Source organism: Cavia porcellus, unplaced genomic scaffold (genome assembly GCF_034190915.1).
Source record: "Cavia porcellus strain 051 isolate PalLab524CR breed Dunkin Hartley unplaced genomic scaffold, mCavPor4.1 scaffold_17, whole genome shotgun sequence".
NCBI classification, from domain to species: Eukaryota; Metazoa; Chordata; class Mammalia; order Rodentia; family Caviidae; genus Cavia; species Cavia porcellus.
Genome location: NW_026947500.1, coordinates 67,729,864 through 67,753,184, shown reverse-complemented (window position 1 = coordinate 67,753,184; position 23,321 = coordinate 67,729,864). Strand labels below are relative to the sequence as shown.

The 23,321-nt window shown below is 37.4% G+C and overlaps 1 protein-coding gene across 1 annotated transcript in view; it reads left to right on the top strand.

The window, feature by feature from the left end:
* The window catches only part of Znf699 (zinc finger protein 699), a 68,373-nt gene that overhangs the window by 26,027 nt on the left and 19,025 nt on the right, over positions 1–23,321 (top strand). The window contains exon 6 of the mRNA XM_063228609.1: positions 17,530–17,655. Coding sequence (XP_063084679.1) covers positions 17,530–17,655 — 126 coding nt within the window. The remainder of the gene's footprint in view (positions 1–17,529; positions 17,656–23,321) is intronic.

Sequence of the window (23,321 nt, the reverse complement as noted above, 5' to 3'; positions counted from 1 at the left end):
CTGACAGCTTTTAATATTCTATTCTTTTGTTCAATTTCTGGAATGGTGATTATTATATGTCTGGGTGTAGTTTTATTTTGGTTATGGCTATTTGGAGTTCTATATGCCTCATTGATCCTGATATCAGTTTCCAATTTCATGTTTGGGACGTTTTCAGCAATTACTTCTCGAAATATCCTCTTGACATCCTTTGTATTGTCTCCTTCTTTTTCATTTATCCCTATCAACCTGATGTTGTTTTTCTTTGCGTCATCTTGCAGATGTTGTATTGTTATTCCTTGATTTCTTGTTATTTTGAAAAGATCTTTCCTTTTCTGTTCACTGGCTGCAATCTTGTCTTCGAGGTCTGAAATTCTATCTTCGCATTGATTCAGGTGGTTTTTACAACTTTCAATGTTGCTTTGATTTCCTGTATATCTCTTTGCATCTGTTTTATATATTCTGTTTGTTTCTTATATTGTTCATCCAGAGATTCTATCCTTTTGTTTAGTTCCTCCAATTTTTTAGCTGTGTCTTTAGATATGTTCAGCATTTGTTTCATTTCTTTTATTATTTCTTCTTTTACCTGATACATTATTTCTAGTTTGAATTCCTTCAAAGCTTCCCGGAGCTGCTTCTTTATTTCTGTTACTATGGTTTCAGGTATTTCAGGTATATGGCATGTATTTTCTTCTACGTACATGGCTGCTAGGCTTTCTTGGGGAGATAGGTTGGGTGTTTGAGATTGCATTTTGGTCTTTCGTTTTGTCATTTTCCTATATTACTGTGTTTCAAGTGTTTCAGAGTTTCCCCTGGTTGTGTTGTAAATTGACTCTTATTTCCTGGGCTCTTGGGACTCCTCTTGTAGTAGCTCCCTCCTTGGGAAGCGGAGCCCCTGGATTAAAAGAGGCTTGCCAGGCTCCTCTCAGGTAGACTTAAAGCTTCCTCAATTTGCACAGTTTCGCAGCCTGTTTAGCTGCCGCGCCTGGCCATAGGTCTGCAGAGGAGGAGCTGGGAAGATCTGGGGTGCCCTCACTGGCCTCTGCATGTCTGGAGGACTCTGGATATATCCGCCCAGACTGCTGGAGTTCCCCCAGGCTTCCAGGTGCAGTGAAGGGGAGAGGTGGGTTTGAGGCTTCCAAATCAGCCTCCCCATTCTGGCTTCACTTGGAGACCTGCTGAGCTACCGACGGATGGGCGGGCCCACACTATCAGCCTAGCCCAGCCTGTTTAGCTGCCGCGCCTGGCCATTGGTCTGCAGAGGAGGAGCTGGGCAGATTTGGGGTGCCTGCATCGGCCTCTCCATGTGTCTGGAGGACTGTGGATATCTCTGCAACCAGGGAGGGTCTACAGGTTCCAGAAGCACTGCGGCCTGTGGTGAGTACCCTAACCCGGCTGCGATTGAAGAACTGTGGAGCTTCCAAGGGGCAGGTGGGCGCCAGTGTCCCTGAGGCCCAGCTTGTCTGGAACTGCAGAGTTCTGAGCAGGCAGAGGAGGGCCACTGGTAGGCCTAATGGCTTGGGGTAGCACAGTGCCAGAGTCTCAGTAGCTCCAAACATAGAAAGGGATTTTCAACAGATCCTGAGGGAGCTTTCAAATAACACTTGAAACACAGAAATATAGGAAAATGACAAAACAAAAGACCAAATTACAACCTCAAACCTCCAGCCCATCTCAAGAAACCCTAGGAGCGATGTATATAGAAGAAAATATTTCCCATCCACCTCATATATCGGACACAATAGCTATTGAAATTGACAAGCAATTCCAGGAAGCTTTAAAGAAATTCAAACTCGAAATAATCTCCCAGATAAAAGAAGAAATGATAAAAGAAATGAAAGACATTCTAAATATATCTAAAGAAAACACAGATAAAAAATTGGAGGAACTAAAGAAAAAGATAGAATCCCTAGACAAGCAATATAAGAAACAAACAGAATACATAATGCAGATGCACAGAGATATGCAGGAAATAAAAAACTCCACTGAAAGTTGTAAAAACCATCTTAATGAAAGTGAAGATAGAATTTCAGACCTTGAAGACAGGATTGCAGCTAGTGAACAGGAAAGGAAAGATCTTTTGAAAATAACAAGGAATCAGGAAACAACAATTCAACATCTGCAAGATGATGCAAAGAAGAATAACATAAGAATGATAGGGATTAACGAAAGAGAGGGAGACAACATGAAGGACGTCAGGAGGATATTTAGAGAAGTAATAGCTGAAAATTTCCCAAGCATGAGATCAGAAACTGACATCAGGATCAGTGAAGCATATAGAACTCCAAACAGTCATAACCAAAATAAAACTACACCCAGACATATAATAATCACCATCCCAGAAATCCAACACAAGAATAGATTATTAAAAGCTGTCAGAGAGAAAAGACAGATCACTTATAAAGGAAACCTATCAGAATCACAGCAGACTTCTCAGCACAAACGATAAAGTCAAGAAGAGCATGGAGTGAAGTATTCCAGATCCTAAAGCAAAATGATTTCCAACCAAGACTGATATATCCTGCAAAACTATCATTCAAAATAGATGGTGCAATACGATACTTCCATGACAAAGAACAGCTGAAGAACTTCATGAACACCAAACCAACCCTGCAAAAAATATTGAAAGACAGTTTAGATACACAAAGGAAAAAACCACTAAGCAAAGCAAATAATTAAACAGAACAGAAAGATAAAGATGCAACAGCAGAGAGATAACATTCCTACAATTAACCAGCATTTAACAGTAATAACCATTAATGTAAATGGTCTCAATGCACCAATCAAAAGAAACAGACTAGCAGAATGGATCAAGAAACAAAATCCAACCATATGCTGTTTACAGGAAACCCATCTAACCCAGAAGGATACTCACAGACTGAAAGTCAAAGGATGGAAAACAATTCTTCATGCAGCAGGAATCCAAAAAAAGGCAGGAGTAGCCATTCTGTTTGCAGACAACGTGAACTTTAAACCAACAATGACCATAAAGGACAAAGAAGATCACTACATACTCGTAAGGGGAAAACTCCAAGAGGAAGAGATAACTATCTTAAATATATACGCACCAAACTCCAGAGCACCCAGTTATATAAAACAATTATTAACAGAAATGAAAACTCAAATTATCAGTAACACAATTGTAACAGGAGACCTTAATACACCACTGACACCAAGGGACAGATCAACCAGACAGAAAATGAGCAAAGAAATAACAGAACTGAATCACACCTGTGAACAAATGGGTTTGATAGACATATACAGAATGTTCCACCCAACAACATCAGAATACACATTCTTCTCAGCAGTACATGGATCATTTTCTAAAATAGACCATATATTAGCTCACAGAACATATTTAAGCAAATGCAAAAGAGTTGAAATCATCCCTTGCATATTATCGGATCATAGCGCTCTGAAATTAGAAATTAATGACAAAAGATACTGCAAAAATTCCGCAAACACATGGAAACTAAATAATCAGTGGGTCACAGTCTTGAGTAATCAGTGGGTCACAGAAGAAATTAAAGAAGAAATTAAACAATACCTAAAAGAAAATGAAAATGCATATACAACTTACCGGAATCTGTGGGATGCAATGAAAGCCGTTCTGAGAGGAAAATTTATTGCACTGAGTTCCCACATCAGGAAAACAGAACGAATACAAATAAATAACTTGATGCTACACCTCAAACAGCTAGAAAAAGAAGAGCAAGTCAAGCCCAAAGCCAAAAGAAGAGAGGAAATTATAAAAATCAGAGCAGAAATCAATGCAATAGAGACTAAGAAAACAATCCAAAGAATCAACGAATCAAATAGTTGGTTCTTTGAAAGAATAAATAAAATCGATAAGCCCCTAGCCAACCTTATTAAAAAAACGGAAGAAAAAGCTCAAATTCATGCGATAAGAAATGAAAAAGGAGAAATCACTACAGACCCAATAGAAATACAGAGGATCATCAACACCTATTTCGAAAACCTCTACTCTCAAAAGTTTGATAACACAGAAGAAATAGACAGATTCTTAGAAGCATATGAAGTACCAAAGCTAGATCAAGAGGATATAAAACTGTTGAATAACCCAATCTCTGTTAATGAACTTGAAAATGTAATTAAGTCCTTACCCACCAAGAAGAGCCCAGGCCCAGATGGATTCACTGCAGAATTCTACAAGAAGTCTAAAGAAGACCTAATGCCGACACTCCTCAAACTATTCAATGAAATTGAAAGGGAAGCATCCTTCCTAAGTCGTTCCTGGAAGCAAATATTACTCTAGTACCAAAACCTGAGAAAGACCCAACTATAAAAGAGAACTATAGACCGATCTCCCTAATGAACAGAGATGCAAAAATCCTCAATAAAATATTGGCAAATAGGATCCAGCAAATCATCAAGAAGATTATACACCATGACCAAGTGGGATTCATCCCAGGAATGCAAGGATGGTTCAACATACGCAAATCAATAAATGTAATCGACCATATCAATAAAGCCAAAAATAAGAATCACATGATCATTTCTATAGATGCAGAAAAAGCCTTCAATAAGGTCCAACACTTATTCATGATAAGAACTTTACAGAAAATTGGAATAAATGGTCTTTACCTCAATATAATAAAGGCCATTTATGACAAACCAACAGCCAGCATCATACTAAATGGCCAAAAATTGAAAGCCTTTACTTTAAAATTGGGCACAAGACAAGGATGTCCTTTATCACCACTCCTATTTAATATAGTACTGGAAGTACTAGCCAGAGCAATTAGGCAAGATGTTGTCCTAAGTTGTATTTCTATAATGACCAATGATGATAATGATCATTTTTCATGTATTTATTTGCCATTTGTATTTCTTCATCTGAGAAATGTGTATTCATCTCAGATGCTTATTTTTGGGAAGGGTCTTTGAATTTGGGGATTCTGATTTTTAAAAATTCTTTGTATATTTTAGACATAAGTCCTTTGTCTGAGGGACAGTTCAGTAAGACTTTTTTTCCCAGTTTGTGGGTTTTCTTTCACTATGCACTTTTGACGTGGAGAAACTTTTTAATAAGTCGTGATCCTAGTTATTGATTCTAGGAAGTATTTCCTGTGTGGTTTGGTTCCTGTTCATGAATTCTCTACCTACCCCGATGTCATCAAGATTTGTATCCAATTTGTCTTCCAACAGATTTAGTGTTTCTGTTTTAATATTCAGCTCTTTGATCCATTTAGATTTAAGTTTATTATATGGTGATAGGCATGGGTCTAGTTGTAGTTTTCTGCATGTGGAGAGCCAGTTTTTCCAGCACCATTTATTAAAGGGACTGTCATTCTTCCACTGAACATGTTTAGCCCCTTTATCAAAGATAAGGTAGTTGAGTGGTTTGAAGTTGTGTTGGTATCTTCTACTCTATTCCATTGATCTTTGGCTCTGTTTTAATTCCAGTACTGTGTTGATTTTATTACAGTAGCTTTCTAGTATAACTTCAAGTCAGGTATTGTGATGTCTTCTGCCTTCTCTTTGTTGCTTAGAACTGCTTTTGCTATTCTAGGTCTCTTCTGGTTCCATATGAATTTTAGAAGTGATTTCTCTATATCTCTGAGGTATGGTGATGTTATTTTCATTGGGATTGCACTGAATCTATACAACAGTTTTGGGAGAATGTCCAATTTCATAATATTTATTCTTCCTATCCATGAGCAAGGGATGTCTTTCCATTTTCTGAGATCCTCTTCTTTTTCTTTTTTCAGGGTATTGTAATTTTCCCTATATAGATCTTTTACTTTCTTTTGTGAGATTACTTCCTAAGTATTTCAGTTTTTTGAATGTTAGTGTGAAGAGTGTGCCTTCTCTTATTTCTCTCTCAGTGATTTATTTCATATTAGTGTTTATAAATACTGTTGATGTTTGAGTATTGATTTTATATCCAGCTACACTGCTGAATTTATTTATTATGCCTAGGAGTCTTTCAATGGAATTTTGGGAGTCGTCTATGTAGAGTATCATGTTGTCTGCAAATAATGATAATTTAACTTCCTCTTTTCCTTTCTTTACCCTTTTTCTTTCTGTGTCTTGTCTACTTGCTCTGGCTAGTCTTTCCTGTACTATGTTGAATAGCAGCAGTCATAAGGGACATCCTTGTCTTTTTCCTGACTTTAAGGTAAAGGCTTTCAGTTTTTGGCCTTTTAATATGATGCTGACTGTTGGTTTGTCATAGATAGCCTTTATCACATTGAGGTAAAGACCATCTATTCCAATTTTCTGTAAGGTTCTCTTCATGAATGAATGTTGGACCATATCAAATGCTTTTTCTGCCTTTATAGAAATGATCATGTGATTCTTACTTTTGGCTTTATTGATATGGTGGATTACATTTATTGATTTGTGTATGTTGAACCATCCCTGCATGCCTGGGGTAAATCCCACTTGGTCATGGTATATAATCTTCTTGATGATTTGCTGCAACCTGTTTGCCAATATTTTCTTGAGGATTTTTGCATCTGTGTTCATTAGGGAGATGACCTACTGTAGTTCTCTTTTTCAGTTGGGTCTTTCTCAGGTTTTGGTACTAGAGTTATATTTGTTTCCAGGAATGACTTAAGAAGGATTGCTACCCTTTCAATTTCATTGAAGAGTTTGAGGAGTGTCAACATTAAGCCTTTGTATTTCTTGTAGAATTCTGCAGTGAATCCATCTGGGCCTGGGCTCTTCTTTGTAGGTAAGGACTTAATCACATTTTCAATTTCTTTAATAGAAATTGGATTATTCAGCAGTTTTACATCTTCTTGACCCAGCTTTGGTGCTTCATGTTTCTAGGAGTCTCTGAATTTGTTCTGTGTTATCAAAACTATGGGAGTAAAGGTTTTTGATGATTTTCTGTATTCCCACAGAGTCTGTAATGATTTCACCTTTTTCATTCCTTCTTGCATGAATTTGAGCTTTTTCTTTCCTTTTTTAATAAGGTAGATAGGGACTTATCAAGTTTATTTATTCTTTCAAATAACCAACTCTTTGATTCATTGATTCTTTGGATTATTTTCTTACTCTATTGCATTAACTTCTGGTCTGATTTTTATAATTTCCTCCCTTTTTGGGCTTTGGTCTTGACTTGCTTTTATTTTTCTAGATGTTTGATATGTAGCATCAGGTTATTTGTATTCATTCTCTTTTCCTGATGTTGGAATTCAGTGCAATAAATTTTCTTCTAAAGATTGCTCTCATTGTATCCCACAGATTCTGATAAGTTGTGTTTGTATTTAGTTTGCTTGTAAGCATTGTTTAATTTCTTCTTTAATTTCCTGTGTGACCCACTGATTGCTCAAGAGTGTATTACATTAATGGTTATAACTGTTATATATTGGTTTATTGTTGACATGTTATGTTACTGCTGTTGCATCTTTGTCTTTCCATTCTGTTTAATTGTCTGCCTTGCTTAATGGTTTTTTCCTATTTGTATCTAAACTGTCTTTCAATATTCTTTGCAGGGTTGGCTTGGTGATCATGAAGTTCTTCAGGTGTTATTTATCATAGAGGTATCTTATTTCTCCATTGATTTTGAAGGATAGTTTTGTAGGGTACATCAGTCTAGGTTGGAAATCATTTTCCTTTAGGATCTGAAATACTTCACTGCATGCTCTTCTTGAGTTCATTGTTTGTGTGGGAAGTCTGCTGTAATTCTGACAGGTTTTCCTTTATAGGTGATATGTCTTTTTCTCCAACAGCTTTTAATATTCTGTTCTTAAGTTGAATTTCTGGGATGGCAATTTTTATAAGTCTCTGTGTAGGTTTATTTTGGTTATAGCCATTTGGATTTCTGTATGCTTCACTCATCCTAATGTCAGTTTCTGTTCTCATGTTTGGGGAATTTTCAGCTATTACTTCTGTAAATAGCCTCTTGATATCATTTTGTTATCCCCTTGTTTTTCATTTATCCCTATGAATCTTATGTTGTTTTTCTTTGCATCATCTTGCAGCTGTTGAATTGTTATTTCCTCATTCCTTGTTAATTTTTAAAGATCTTTCTTTACCTGTTAACTAACTGCAATCTTGTCTTCGAGTTCTGAAATTCTATCTTCAATTTCATTCAGGCAGTTTTGACAACTTTCAATGGCATTTTTAATTTTGTGTATGTCTCTTTGCATCTGCTTTATGTATTGTTTGTTTTTTATATTGTTCATCCAGGGATTCTACCTTTTTGTTTAGTTCCTCCAATTTTTTAACTATGTCTTCGTTAGATATGATCAGCATCTCTTTCATTTCTTTCATCATTTCTTCTTTTACCTGGGAGATTATTTCTAGTTTGAATTCCTTTAAAGCTTCCCAGAGTTGCTTTTTTATTTCAGTTTTTATTACTTCAGATATTTCAGGTGTGGCATATATTTTCTTCTATGTGCATGGCTCCTAGGCTTTTATGGGCTGGGCTGGAGGTTTGGGATTGTATTTTGGTATTTGGCTGTGTCATTTTCCTATATTTCCTTGTTTCAAGTGTTGTTCCAAGGCTTACCCTGGGCATGCTGGAAATAATCTCCTATGTCCTATGTTCCTTGGACTGAATGGAGGTTGATGAGCATTGTCCAGTCAGGTCCACAGTACCTCCCATGCCACCTCCAGTGTTTTGGGAAGCTGGACAGACACCTAACTACTGTGAATGATGGTTCAAAACTATCCCTGGGCAAGGACCAATGGGCTGGAACTCACTTCACATGCTCTCAACTCCCCCGACTGTGGAAATTTACTGAGTGTAATCTAGTATTTTGTGATGGAAGTACTGGGTGTAATCCTCCCTCCTGTGGCTGCTAATCCTTCCAAGCCTAGTCTAGTGTGGCTGGAAGCTAGGCAGGTCCTTGACCCCTGAGAACGATGATCTTAAACTCTCCCAGGGCTCCAGATGGTGAGCAAGAACTCATCTCCGCTGGCAGGCCAGTTCCCTCCTCTGGCAGCACAGTTCTCCAGATTGAAAGGTCACTGGGTGTGGCCCAGGCAGGCCTGAAATCTGAAGAGCCCAGTCTAGTATGGCTGGGCGCAGAGTGTGTCTTTGGCCACTGGAAGCAATGATCTTAAACTCTCACAAGGCTCAGGATGGTGAGCAGAATTCACCCCCACTGAGATCCCAGTTCCTTCTTCTGGCAGCGCAGTTCCCGGATTGAAAGAAGGTCACTGGACATGGCCCAGGCAGGCCTGAAAGCTGCAGAGCACAGTCTGGTGTGGCTGGAAGCTGGGCATGTCCTTGACCACTGGGAATGATGATCTTAAACTATCCTCAGGCTTGGGATGGTGAGCAGAAACTCACCCCCACCAGCCGCCCACTTCCCCTCATTAACACAAAATTTAAAACTGGGTTTTGTTTAGAAAAATTTACTAAGTATCAGTAAAATTTTTCTCTTTAAGTTGCATGATATTAAGCTTTCAAAATAGCCTCCACATTTTTCAAGTTTTGTTTCATTCCCTTTCTCTCCCTTCCAATCACTATGCTCTTCATCTCGGTCCCTTTCCCATTTGCAAAAGATCATTCACTGTATCACTTATTAACTACATTTTATGTTATTTATTTACTTATGTTTTCTGTGTTCATTTTAAGAGAACCATGAATCTTCAAGCTTTCATGTCTTGTTTCTTTTGCTGAAAATTAAGGCCTTAACTGCATCTATTGTCTTATAAATTACTTGTTTACCTTGTGACAGAGTAGTATTGAAATGTATGTAAATATTATATGTGTTTTCATCTATTGATCTGTTAATAGGCATAAAAGATGCTTCTAAGGTTTATCTATAATGCAGAATGGCATTTTTATGTAGAAAAAAAGTATACTCTTGAAAAATAAATATTAAAAAAAAGTTATTTTTAAATGGCTACAGTGTCTATGGCATGATAAAATAAGTAATTTTTATTGGATTTCCAGAAAGATAGTAGAGTATGAGTAGTAGAAAAAGTGCATGTCTGAGTTTTGCTGTCTAGACAGTGGCAAATAGCAACATGAGGAAGCATGAAGGAGAGAAGTGGGTCCTTGAGAACTAAGAAGGATGTGAAGGAAAAATTAAAGCACACAGGAAGAGCAAAGAGAGAGACTTTGTTATGGTTGATACATTGTGCCAATTTGAGAAGTTTAGAAGCTTAACTAAGAGATATCCTCATTCTGAACAATAGGAAAGCATACAGATTTTATGAGTGCTACATCTGCCCTGGGGGTTGGCCTGCATACAATGTAAGGGAAGAAAACAGGCTTGCTCTCCTTCCCTCTTGTTCCTGCTGCTTTTGCTGGCTGCTGCTTGAATTGTTAGCCCAGTGCCATGTCACCCTGCCTTGGAGTTAGCTGATTAAGAACTGAAACCTCCATAAACAGTGAGCACCTTTCCTTCCTCATTTTGGGTGTCAAATATTTTGTCCCAGCAATGAGAAAAATGTAACCAAGACAGAATTTAACACAGAAAGAGCAGGTGGTAGGCAGCACTTTCTTCCTGAGCCTGTACTCACTGTACAAGAGTGGCAGCTGTAACCTGCAGATGCATGATGATGCTTGGCAACACTAGAGGCCTCTACAGAAAGACACACCAGTAGAATAAAACATTGAATGCAGTGTGTTGCAGTGACTCGTGATTTATTTGGTTGTACACATTCCCCAGGATAGGGTGATTGACTGGAAGCCATCTTGGAGAGGGACCAACTGACCTCAGACCTCAGAACAACTGAAGGTCAAGCTGCAGATTTCAAGTCAGGGAGTTCAAGGTCAAAGACCTAAGTTTAAACAATAGGGAACAAAGTTGAAGCCAGCAGGAGGCTCATTCACTTTTTCACGCTGAAAAAATCTGTTCAGAAACCTCCCTGAACTTCAGTGCAACTAAAGATGCAGGCTCCCTGCAATTATGCACTACCCTACCTAAACCTATGGATGGTTTCCGGAATTAATCAACTCAGCTCTGGGTTCTTTCTGTCTACATGGCCTACCATGACATCAGAGACATTCCTTGAAGTGATCTTTATTCATGTCTTTTAGAGACTGAGTTTCAGTCAGTCTGGGCTTGAACTTACTTTGCAGTTCAGTCTGGGCTTGAACTCACCTTGCAGCCCACCTGGCCTCAAATTCACAGTAACCCTCCTGCTTCAGCCTCCAAAATTCTGCATCACAGATGAAAATAAAGAAGTTAGACAGTTTCCACAATTAAACAATAACTCTGATACAACATACTAGGATTTATAGGATACAATGAAAGCAGGCACTTTATAGCAGTTAACAACTGTATCATGGAAACAATGTGAGCTGAAATGTTGAACCACAAGCCTCTGGATAAAGAAGAGAAGGTCAAAGCCAAAGTTTGTTAAAGGGAATAAGTTATAAAGATCACAGTAGAAATTAAAGCAATGAACACTAAGAAAACAGTACCAAAAAACCAGATTTAATCAAAAATTTGATTCTTTGAAAGATTAAATAAAATTGATAAGCCATTAGCCAATTTTATAAAAAGGAAAAGACTAAAATCCATGCAATTAGGAATGGAAAGAGTGAAATCACAACGGACCCTGCAGAAATACACAGACTTCCAATACCTATTTTGAGAATCTGTATTCTGATAAAATAGAAAACAGAAGAAATGGACAGATTCTTGGGTACATAAAAATTGCCAAAGCTAATGAAGAAGATATAAAAATTCTAAATAAACCAACATCCATCAACGAAATTGAAGATGTAATTAAAAACCTACTAACAAACAAAGGTCTGGGCCCAAAGGATTCACCATTGAATTCTACAAGATATTTAGAGATGACCTTATGCCACTATACCTCAAAATCTTTAGTGAAATTGGAAGGGAAGTAACACAGCCAGATTCATTCCTGGAAACAAGAATTACCTAGATAACCAGACCAGAGAACAATCTAACCAAAAGGAAAACTACAGGGCAATCTCCCTAATGAATATAGACACAAAAATCCTTAGTGAGATACTAGAAAACAGAGAATACTGAAAGTAATCAAGAAGAAAGCACACCATGACCAAGTTGGACTCATTTTAGGGGTGTTTCAATGTGCATGAATCAGTAAATCAATGCACCATATTAAAAGAGCAGAGGACAAAAACCTATAAAAATCTCAACAGACAGAAAAAATCAATTGACAAAGTCCAAGACATATTCATAATAAATGCTCTACAAGTAATGCAAATAGATGGTCTTTTTATCTCAATTTGATAAAAAAATCTATGATAAACCAACAGCCTACACCTAATAAAAAAGGACAAAAACTGAAAGGTTTCACTCCAAAATCAGGAACTAGAAAATGATATCTACTGTAGCCACTATTTTTTAAAATTTTTAAATTTTATTTAAAAGGAAAAAGAGAAAAAAACAGAAGAAAACAAAACAGTGTAAGGGTACAAGTAATACAAAACTACAAAAAAAAAAAAAAACCAGTAAGATATCACCAGTTAATAGATTACACACTATCATCTTAGAGACAATGGTTCAGGTCACAGGATCAAAGCTTACCAAGTGAACATTCAAACAGTGAGACTGCAAACAGTTTTGTTCAATGATCCAATCAAAAACATTAATATGGTCATCTATTTAACACACCTAAACACACTTGCTGTTGTATCGTTAGGGCAGTTTTTGCCCCTCTCTTTATTACAACAAAATTTACACATTTTGGGTTTTATTACTCCCATAGATCTTATTATTTTTTTGGAAGAGAATAAAATCAAACATGATAAAACAAAGCTCTTAGTCAAAACCAAGGATAAACATAGCACATGATGTAAAAACAGAGTACAAGGTTATTAACAATGGTTACCAGAGTGCCTCTTGCTTCCTTAAGAATTGTCTATCTCATTAGGTATTATAAAGTTGAACAAAACAGTAGAGAACAAGACCAATAAAACCTAAACATTGTAAACATCACAGAACTTCAAAAGAGGAGAATAGTCAAACCAGAATGGGCATCATAGTGAATCTTATTGCCTTCAAAGTAGCTGCCTATATTCTGATCCTTGATACTATCATACAGAATGGAACAGAGTCTAATCAGTCAAAACAAGATAATGGGACTATTACAGTATTTCAAATCAAGTTAATAGGAAATCAAAAAAGTTACTATAATATATCCTGCTAGTTTTTTTTTTATTTTTCCCCTTAATTTAAAAAAGTAATAAAAAATAATTAAATAATATTTTAATGAATAAGGGAGTGATTGAGATAAAAGAGGGCATAACAACAAAACAATACAGGTTAAAGCATGGCAGTTTCAGCAACCTAGTGCTTCATCGCCAAATAACCCAACTTAATAGTAGTTACCATAGTGTCTTTTTCCTTGAAATATTTGAATATAACTTCATATACTATAGCATCAACATATCAAGACAGTGCAAAACCATTCAAGTGGATGAAAGCATTGTAGGGTATTTAGTACCAGCTAACATAAAAACGAACAATGGTTTCTATATTATGTCTTTGCCTATAACAATTTTTTTGTTTATACATCACATATAATAAAATGCAACAAGATACAGCATGATAAAACCAATGGAGACAGAAGAACCATAGTTTGGTGGGGCTTTAAAACAAGATGGTATTAAATCAGCACTAGCTATTATGATGTCTTGTTTTCTTCAAAATAGCTGTTCATTGCATCACAGGCAATAATATCAAACAGCCCAGAATAAAGCCATTCCAAATAATGAGTGAAACCTTTATAAGGCTTCAAGGCCACATAGTGGGGAATCATGGTTACCACATACTTTTATATATTTGAATCATTTCCTACACTAGGGGAAACTATTCGGTATTCACAGATGCGAGTTTGATTTACTTCACTTATGAGTATGGTTTCAAGCTGCACCCATTTATTGATAAATATCTCAATGTGATCCTTCTTTATAGCCGAGTAGTACTCCATTGTATAGAAATACCATAATTTTTTATCCATTCCTCAGTTGGTGGACACTTGGGTTGTTTCTAAGATCTGCCGATTACAAATTGTACTGCTATAAACATAGGTGCACATATATCACTGTGGTATGATGCTTTCAGTTCTTCTGGGAATATGCCTAGAAGTAGAATAGCTGGAACAAATAGGACTTCCAATTCCAGTTTTTTAAAAAATTTTATTTAAGTAGAAAAAAAAAGCAGAGAAAGGGTACAAGTCAGATTTACAGAATCTGATTTACAGATTTACAGATTTACAGAAAAATATAAACAGTAGGAAATCACTAGTTAATGGATTACATACTGTCATCTTAGAATTAATTGTTCAAGTTACAAAATTAAAGCTTATAAAGTGGACATTCCAACAGTGAGACTGCAAACAGTTCTGTTCAATGATCCAACAAAACTCAGTGATATTATTATCTATCTTATACACTTAAATATACATGCAGTTATATCGTTTAGAGCACTTTCTTTTCCTCTCTTTTGTACAATGACAATTACACATTTTAGGTTTTGTTGCTCCCACAGTTCTTATTACTTTTTTGGAACAGAGTAGAACCAAACATGACATAACAGAACAGAGTCAGTCAAATCAAAAGGGTGGACATAATAGATAATATAAAAGCATAATACAAGGTGATCAACAATGGTTACCATAATGCCTCCCGCTATCTCTAATAGAATTGCCTATATCATCAATTATAATAAAATTGAACAAAACAGTAAAGAACAAAACCAACAAAACCAAAACATTGGAGATATTATAGGTCTTGAAAAGTATATAATAGTCAACCAGAATGGGCGTCATAATGAATCCCACTATCCTTACAGCTGTTGCCTAAACTTTCAAACGTGGTACTATCAAGCAAAACAGAATAGAGGGACATCAGTCAAAACAAGATGGTGAGAGTAATACAAGGCTTTAAATCAAAATAATGGAAAGTCAAAGTGGGTTACTATAATATATCCTGCTATGTTTTATTTATTTTTCCCTTAATTAAAAGGATAAAAAAAGTAAATAATAAAATGGAGATTGAGAGAAAAGAGGGCATAACAGCAAATCAGCGCAGATCAAAACATAACCATTTAAGCAAAATAGTGTTTCACCACAAGATAATCCTGACATAAAAGTAGGTACCATATTGTCTCTTTCCTTGAAATCTTTGAGTATAACTTCGTATACTGTAGCATCAAATATATCAAAACAATGTAAAACCATTAAAGAGAATGACAACATTACAGGGTATTTAGAATCAACTAACAGAAAATGAACAATGGTTTCTGTATAGTCTCCTTATCTATAAAAGTTTTTGTTTATACTCTCATACATAATAAAATCCAATAAGATACACCCTGTTTAGACCAATGGAGACAGAAAAGAAAAGCTTGATGAGACTTCAAAACAAGATGATACTAAATCAGCATTACCTATTAAGACGTCATTTTCTCCAAAATAGCTGTTTCTATCATCCAATCTTCTCTGCCTCATTTCTGTTGAGCTCTTTTTCTGTCATTAGTTGTCAGTTTGTCTTCTTCATTTTGTTTTCTGCTCCATTCATTGTGGCCTCTCTGTCACTATTTCTGGATTCTTCATATTTTTCTTTTTTAGAATATCCTGCAGTATTCTCCAGTAGAGTTGAATTGGTGGTTGCATATTCCCCTATTTCCTCTTTATCATGGAAGCGCCTTGTTTTTCCATCAATTTCCAGGGATAGTTGTGCAGGATATATCAATCTTGGCTGGAGATTATTATCTTTCAAAGCTTGAATTATTTCCCCCCACGCTCTTCGTGATTTGATGGTTTGTGCCGAGAAGTCTGCTGTAATTCTGATGAGTGTTCCCTTGTAAGTGATCTGTTTCTTGTCTCTGACAGCTTTTAATATTCTGTTCTTGTATTGGATTTCTGGAATTTTAATTATTATATGCCTGGGTGTAGCTCTGTTTGGGTTGTAGGTGGCTGGGGTGCTGTATGCTTCATACAACTGAGTGTCTTTACCTTTTGCTAAATTAGGAAAATTCTCCTGGATTATTTCTGTGAGTAGCTTTTGTATTCCATTTGTTTGTGTCCCTACTTCTTCTTTTGTGTTCTTAATTTTTACGTTATGGATCCTCTTATCATCTTCTAGTCTTTGTATTATTGGTGTTTGTTTCTTTGTTATTTTAAAGAAGTTTTTCATTTCATTCTCCCACATTACAAATCTGCCCTCCAGTTCAGGTAATCTGTCCTTAGTTTCTTTCAAGCTGTTATGCCAGTTTTTGATAGAGTTTTTAGTTTCCTGGTAATCTCTTTGCTTCACGTATGCTATGCTTTCTCTATTTTCTCCATCAAACAATTCTACCCTCTTTTTCTGTTCTTCCATTCCACCATCTGTTTTTTCTTGGGTGGTGCTTAGCATTTCTCTAACTATTCTGCTTATGTGTAGCTTCAGGTCATTAATAACTTCATTCCTGAACTTGTCTATGAGTCTCTGGAGATAGTGCTTTATATCTATTGGTGCTGTGTCTGCGGTTGCCTCTTTCTCAGGATTGGGGGCCGAGGACACTTTCTTGTTGCTGCCGCTTCCCATATTCTTTGTTCCTTATATATGCAAGCATATATAAGAGGCCCAGCTTCCTTCCCTGTCAGCCACAGTCTGATTGAATTGCACTGGCTAGGTGTTCCCGCCCACTGCAGCACACCAGGAAGTTGAAGACCAGGCAGCCTATGTGGAGCCTGCCCCTCCAGGTCACCTTCAGGCACTGGGATCTGGGTTGTGCTAGCCTACTGGGTCTCAGCCAGCAGCATCATGTAGGCTATGCACTGCTCACCAATCCTGCTTGAGAGGGGATATGGGGCTGAAGTTACTGCAGCACCCTGTTCCCGCAGGTCTGCCCGGTCCCAGAATGTCCTCTGTTGGAGTCTCCTAAACCGTGGAAGAGTCCCAGTTTCTCTTACTCACCACGGTCGATGCACAGCTCCCTGCCCATCCTGCTTTCAACTCCTGTCACTGATTCCCATTCTCAGAGCTTCTGTGCATCTCTCTCCCTGCTGAGCTGATATAGACACAGCAGCGGCGTCGGGAAACCCAAATCGCGGCTTCCAATGCCGCGGGCTCCAGCTTCCACACTGAGGCTTTTCTGTTCCTGGTATAGCACCAGGATTGCATTCCCAGTTGGTTTCTCTCAGCCCAGTTCGTTCTTGGGTCAGCAGGGGATATCTCCACTTGCTTATGATTCCTTACTCCGCACCATTCCTGAATTCTAAGCTGGGTCTTTCAGAGAGCCTCTGTAGCTGCTGCTCTCTGTCCGCCATGATCTCCCAGAAGTCCCAATTCCAGTTTTTTGAGAAATCTTAAGACTGACCTCCACAAAAGCTGTACCAGTCTACATTCCCACCAACAATGTAGGACATTTCCTTTTTCCCCACAGCCTCTCCAGCATTTGTTGTTGTTCGTTTTCTTGATCCTGGCCATTCTTTCAGGAGTGAGATGCAATGACAGTGTGGTTTTAATTTGCATTTTCTGAATGACCAATGATGATGAACATTTTTTCATGTATTTATTTGCCATTTGGATTTCTTCATCTGAGAAGTGTGTATTCATGTCAGATGCCCATTTTTGGATTGGGTCTTTGAATGTTCGGGGTCTGAGTTTTTTTAATCCTTTATATGTTTTAGGTGCCTGGCCATCAGTGTGCAGAGGAGGAGCTGGGAAGATCTGGGGTGCCCTCATCGGCCTCTCTGCGTGTCTGGAGGACTCTGGATATCTCAGCCCAGACTGTTGGAGTCCCCCCAGGCTTCCAGGTGCAGTGAAGGGGAGAGGTGGGTTTGAGGCCTCCACATCAGCCTCCCAATTCCGGTTGCACTTGGAGAACTGTTGAGCTCCCGACGGGTGGGCCTGCCCACACTAACAGCCGAGCCCAGCCTGTTTTGCGGCCACACCTAGCCATGGGAGGAGGAGCTGGGCGGATCTGGGGTGCCTGTATCGGCCTCTCCGTGTGTCTGGAGGACTGTGGATATCTCTGCAAGCAGGGAGGGACCACAGGTTCCTGAGGAACTGAGGCCTGTGGTGAATACCCTAACCCGGCTGCGATTGAAGAACTGTGGAGCTTCCAAGGGACAGGTGGGTGCACAGTGTCCCTGAGGCCCAGCTTGTCTGGAACTGCAGAGTTCTGAGCAGGCAGAACAGGCCCAGTGGCTTGGGGTAACTGGGTGCCAGAGTCTCAGGAGCTGTGAACATAGAAGGGGATTTCCAACAGACCCTGAGGGAGCTTTCAAATAACACTTGAAACACAGAAATATAGGAAAATGACAAAAGACCAAATTACAACCTCAAACCTCCAGCCCATCTCAAGAAACCCTAGGAGCAATGTATATAGAAGAAAATATAAGCCATTCACCTCAAGTATTGGACACAATAGCTACTGAAATTAACAAGCAACTCCAGGAAGCTTTAAAGGAATTCAAACTCGAAATAATCTCCCAGGTAAAAGAAGAAATGATAAAAGAAATGAAAGAGATTCTGAATATATCTAAGGAAAACACAGTTAAAAAATTGGAGGAACTAAACAAAAAGATAGAATCCCTAGATGAGCAATATAAGAAACAAACAGAATACATAATGCAGATGCACAGAGATATACAGGAAATAAAAAACTCCACTGAAAGTTGCAAAAACCGCCTCAATGAAAGTGAAGATAGAATTTCAGACGTTGAAGACAGGATTGCAGCTAGTGAACAGGAAAGGAAAGATCTTTTGATAATAACAAGGAATCAGGAAACAACAATTCAACAACTGCAAGACGATGCAAAGAAGAATAACATAAGAATGATAGGGATTAATGAAAGAGAGGGAGACAACATGAAGGATGTCAGGAGGATATTTAGAGAAGTAATAGCTGAAAATTTCCCAAGCATGAGATCAGAAACTGACATCAGGATCAGTGAAGCATATAGAACTCCAAATAGTCACAATCAAAAGGAAACTACACCCAGACATATAATAATCACCATCCCAGAAATCCAACACAAGAATAGATTATTAAAAGCTGTCAGAGACAAAAGACAGATCACTTATAAAGGAAACCTATCAGAATCACAGCAGACTTCTCAGCACAAACGATAAAGTCAAGAAGAGCATGGAGTGAAGTTTCCCAGATCCTAAAGCAAAATGATTTCCAACCAAGACTGATATATCCTGCAAAACTATCATTCAAAACAGATGGTGAAATATGATACTTCCATGACAAAGAACAGCTGAAGAACTTCATGAACACCAAACCAACCCTGCAAAAAATATTGAAAGACAGTTTAGATACACAAAGGAAAAAAACACTAAGCAAAGCAAATAATTAAACAGAACAGAAAGATAAAGATGCAACAGCAGAGAGATAACATTGCTACAATTAACCAGCATTTAACAGTAATAACCATTAATGTAAATGGTCTCAATGCACCAATCAAAAGAAACAGATTAGCAGAATGGATCAAGAAACAAAATCCAACCGTATGCTGTTTACAGGAAACCCATCTAACCCAGAAGGATACTCACAGACTGAAAGTCAAAGGATGGAAAACAATTCTTCATGCAGCAGGAATCCAAAAAAAGGCAGGAGTAGCCATTCTGTTTGCAGACAACGTGAACTTTAAACCAACAATGACCACAAAGGACAAAGAAGGTCACTACATACTTGTAAGGGGAAAACTCCAAGAGGAAGAGATAAATATCTTAAATATATACGCACCAAACTCGAGAGCACCCAGTTATATAAAACAATTATTAACAGAAATGAAAACTCAAATTATCAGTAACACAATTGTAACAGGAGACCTTAATACGCCATTGACACCAAGGGACAGATCAACCAGACAGAAAATGAGCAAAGAAATAACAGAACTGAATCACACCTGTGAACAAATGGGTTTGATAGACATATACAGAATGTTCCACCCAACAACATCAGAATACACATTCTTCTCAGCAGTACCTGGATAATTTTCTAAAATAGACCATATAGTAGCTCACAGAACATATTTAAGCAAATGCAAAAGAGTTGAAATCATGCCTTGCATGTTATCGGATCATAGCGCTCTGAAATTAGAAATTAATGATAAAAGATACTGCAAAAATCCCGCAAACACATGGAAACTGAATAACACACTCTTGAGCAATCAGTGGGTCACAGAAGAAATTAAAGAAGAAATTAAACAATACCTAAAGGAAAATGAAAATGCAGATACAACATACCCGAATTTGTGGGATGAAATGAAAGCCGTTCTGAGAGGAAAATTTATTGCACTGAGTTCCCACATCAGGAAAACAGAATGAATACAAATAAATAACTTGATGCTACACCTCAAATAGCTAGAAAAAGAAGAGCAAGTCAAGCCCAAAGCCAAAAGAAGAGAGGAAATTATAAAAATCAGAGCAGAAATCAATGCATTAGAGACTAAGAAAACAATCCAAAGAATCAACAAATGAAAGAGTTGGTTCTTTGAAAGAATAAATAAATAGATAGGCTCCTAGCCAACCTTATTTAAAAAAGGGAAGAAAAAGCTCAAATTCATGCAATAAGAAATGAAAAAAGAGAAATCACTACAGACCCAATAGAAATACAGAAGATCATCAACACCTATTTCGAAAACCTCTACTCTCAAAAGTTTGATAACACAGAAGAAATAGACAGATTCTAACAAGCATATGAAGTACCAAGCTAGAGCAAGAGGATGTAAAACTGTTGAATAACCCAATATCTGCTAATGAAATTGAAAATGTAATTAAGTCCTTACCCACCAAGAAGAGCCCAGGCCCAGATGGATTCACTGTAGAATTCGACAAGAAATACAAAGAAGACCTAATGCCGACACTCCTCAAACTCTTCAATGAAATTGAAAGGGAAGCAATCCTTCCTAAGTCATTCCTGGAAGCAAATATTACTCTAGTACCAAAACCTGAGAAAGACCCAACTATAAAAGATAACTATAGACCGATCTCCCCCTGAACACAGATGCAAAAATCCTCAATAAAATATTGGCAAATAGGATCCAGCAAATCATCAAGAAGTTTATACACCATGACCAAGTGGGATTCATCCCAGGAATGCAAGGATGGTTCAACATATGCAAATCAATAAATATAATCCACCATATCAATAAAGCCAAAAATAAGAATCACATGATCATTTCTATAGATGCAGAAAAAGCCTTCGATAAGGTCCAACACCTATTCATGATGAGAACTTTACAGAAAATTGGAATAAATGGTGTTTACCTCAATATAATAAAGGCCATTTATGACAAACCAACAGCCAGCATCATACTAAATGGCCAAAAATTGAAAGCCTTTACTTTAAAATCGGGCACAAGACAAGGATGTCCTTTATCACCACTCCTATTTAATATAGTACTGGAAGTATTAGCCAGAGCAATTAGGCAAGAAAGAGAAATAAAAGGGGTAAACATAGGAAAAGAAGAAGTTAAATTATCATTGTTTGCAGATGACATGATACTCTACATAGAAGACCCCCTAAACTCCATTGAAAGACTCTTAGGGTTAGGGTTAGGGTTAGGGTTAGGGAACCAGAAGAGACCTAGAATCGCAAAGGCAATTCTAAGCAGCAAAGACAAAGCAGGAGGCATCACAATCCCTGACTTGAAGTTATATTACAAAGCAACAGTAGTAAAATCAACATGGTATTGGAATCAAAACAGAACCGAAGATCAATGGAATAGGTTAGAAGATACAACCACAACTACAAACACACTCAACCACCTTATCTTTGATAAAGGAGCCAAGCAGGTTCACTGGAAAAACGACAGTCTCTTTAATAAATGGTGCTGGAAAAACTGGCTCTCCATTTGCCAAAAACTAAAGCTAGAGCCATGTCTATCACCATGTACTAAATTAAAATCTAAATGGGTCAAAGATCTGAATATTAAAACAGAAACACTAAATCTATTGGAAGACAAATTAGGTAGAAACCTTGGAGACATAGGAGTAGGTAGAGAATTCATGAACAGGACTCAAACCGCACAGGAAATACTTCCCAGAATCAATAACTGGGACCACTTCTTATTAAAAAGTTTCTGCATGTCAAAAGAAATCTCCAGCATAGTGAAAAGAAAACCCATAAATTGGGAAAAGATTTTAGTGAATTCTCTCTCAGACAAGGGCCTCTTGTCTAAAACATATAAAGAATTAAAAAAACTCAGACCTCCAAAATTCAAAGATCCAATCCAAAAATGGGCATCTGAGATGAATACGCACTTCTCAGATGAAGAAATGCAAATGGCAAATAAATACATGAAAAAATGCTCATCATCATTGGTCATTAGAGAAATGCAAATTAAAACCACACTGAGATACCATCTCACTCCTGAAAGAATGGCCAGGATGAAGAAAACCAACAACAAATGCTGGAGAGGCTGTGGGGAAAAAGGAACTCTCCTGCACTGCTGGTGGGAGTGTAGACTGGTGCAGCCTTTGTCGAGATCTGTCTGGAGATTTCTCAAAAAGTTGGGATTGGAAATCCCATTTATTCCAGCTATTCCAATTCTAGGCATATTCCCAGAAGAACTGAAAGCATCATACCACAGTGATATATGTGCACCTATGTTTATAGCAGCACAATTTGTAATCGCCAGATCTTGGAAATAACCCAAGTGTCCATCAACTGAGGAATGGATAAAAAAGTTGTGGTATTTCTATACAATGGAGTATTATTCAGCTATAAAGAAGGATCACATTGAGATATTTATCAATAAATGGGCGCAGCTTGAGACCATACTCATAAGTGAAATAAATCAATCTCGCATGTGTGAATACTGAATAGTTTCCCTAATGTAAGTAATGATATAAATATATAAAAATATGTGGTAATCATGATTCCCCATTATGTGGCCTTGAAGCCTTATAAAGTTTTCACTCATTAATTAGAAAGGCTTTACTCTGGGCTTCTTGATATGGAAATATTTGAAGCTAGAGTATATGAAGTTTTATCCAAATATTTCAAGGAAAAAGACAGACACTATGGTAACTACTATTAAGTAGGGTTGTATGGTGGTGAAGTACTAGGTTGCTGAAACAGTCATGCTTTGACCTGTATTGTTATATTGTTATGTCCTGTTTTATCTCAATCTCCCCTTATTCTTTTAAAAAATTATTTAGTCATTTCTTATGTTTGTCTTACTTAAGGGAAAAAATTTAAAAAATTAGGATATATAAATAGTATCTCTTTTTGATTTCCTATTAACTTGTTTTGAAGTCCTGTAAGACTCCCACGATCTTGTTTTGACTGATTAGACTCTGTTCCATTCTGTATGATAGTATCAAGTTTGAGGATATAGGCAACTACTTTGAAGGCAATAAGATTCACTAAGATACCCATTCTGGTTTGACTATTGTCTTCTTTGGAAGTCCTGTAATGTTTACAATGCCTAAGTTTTATTGGTCTTGTTCTCTACTGTTTTGT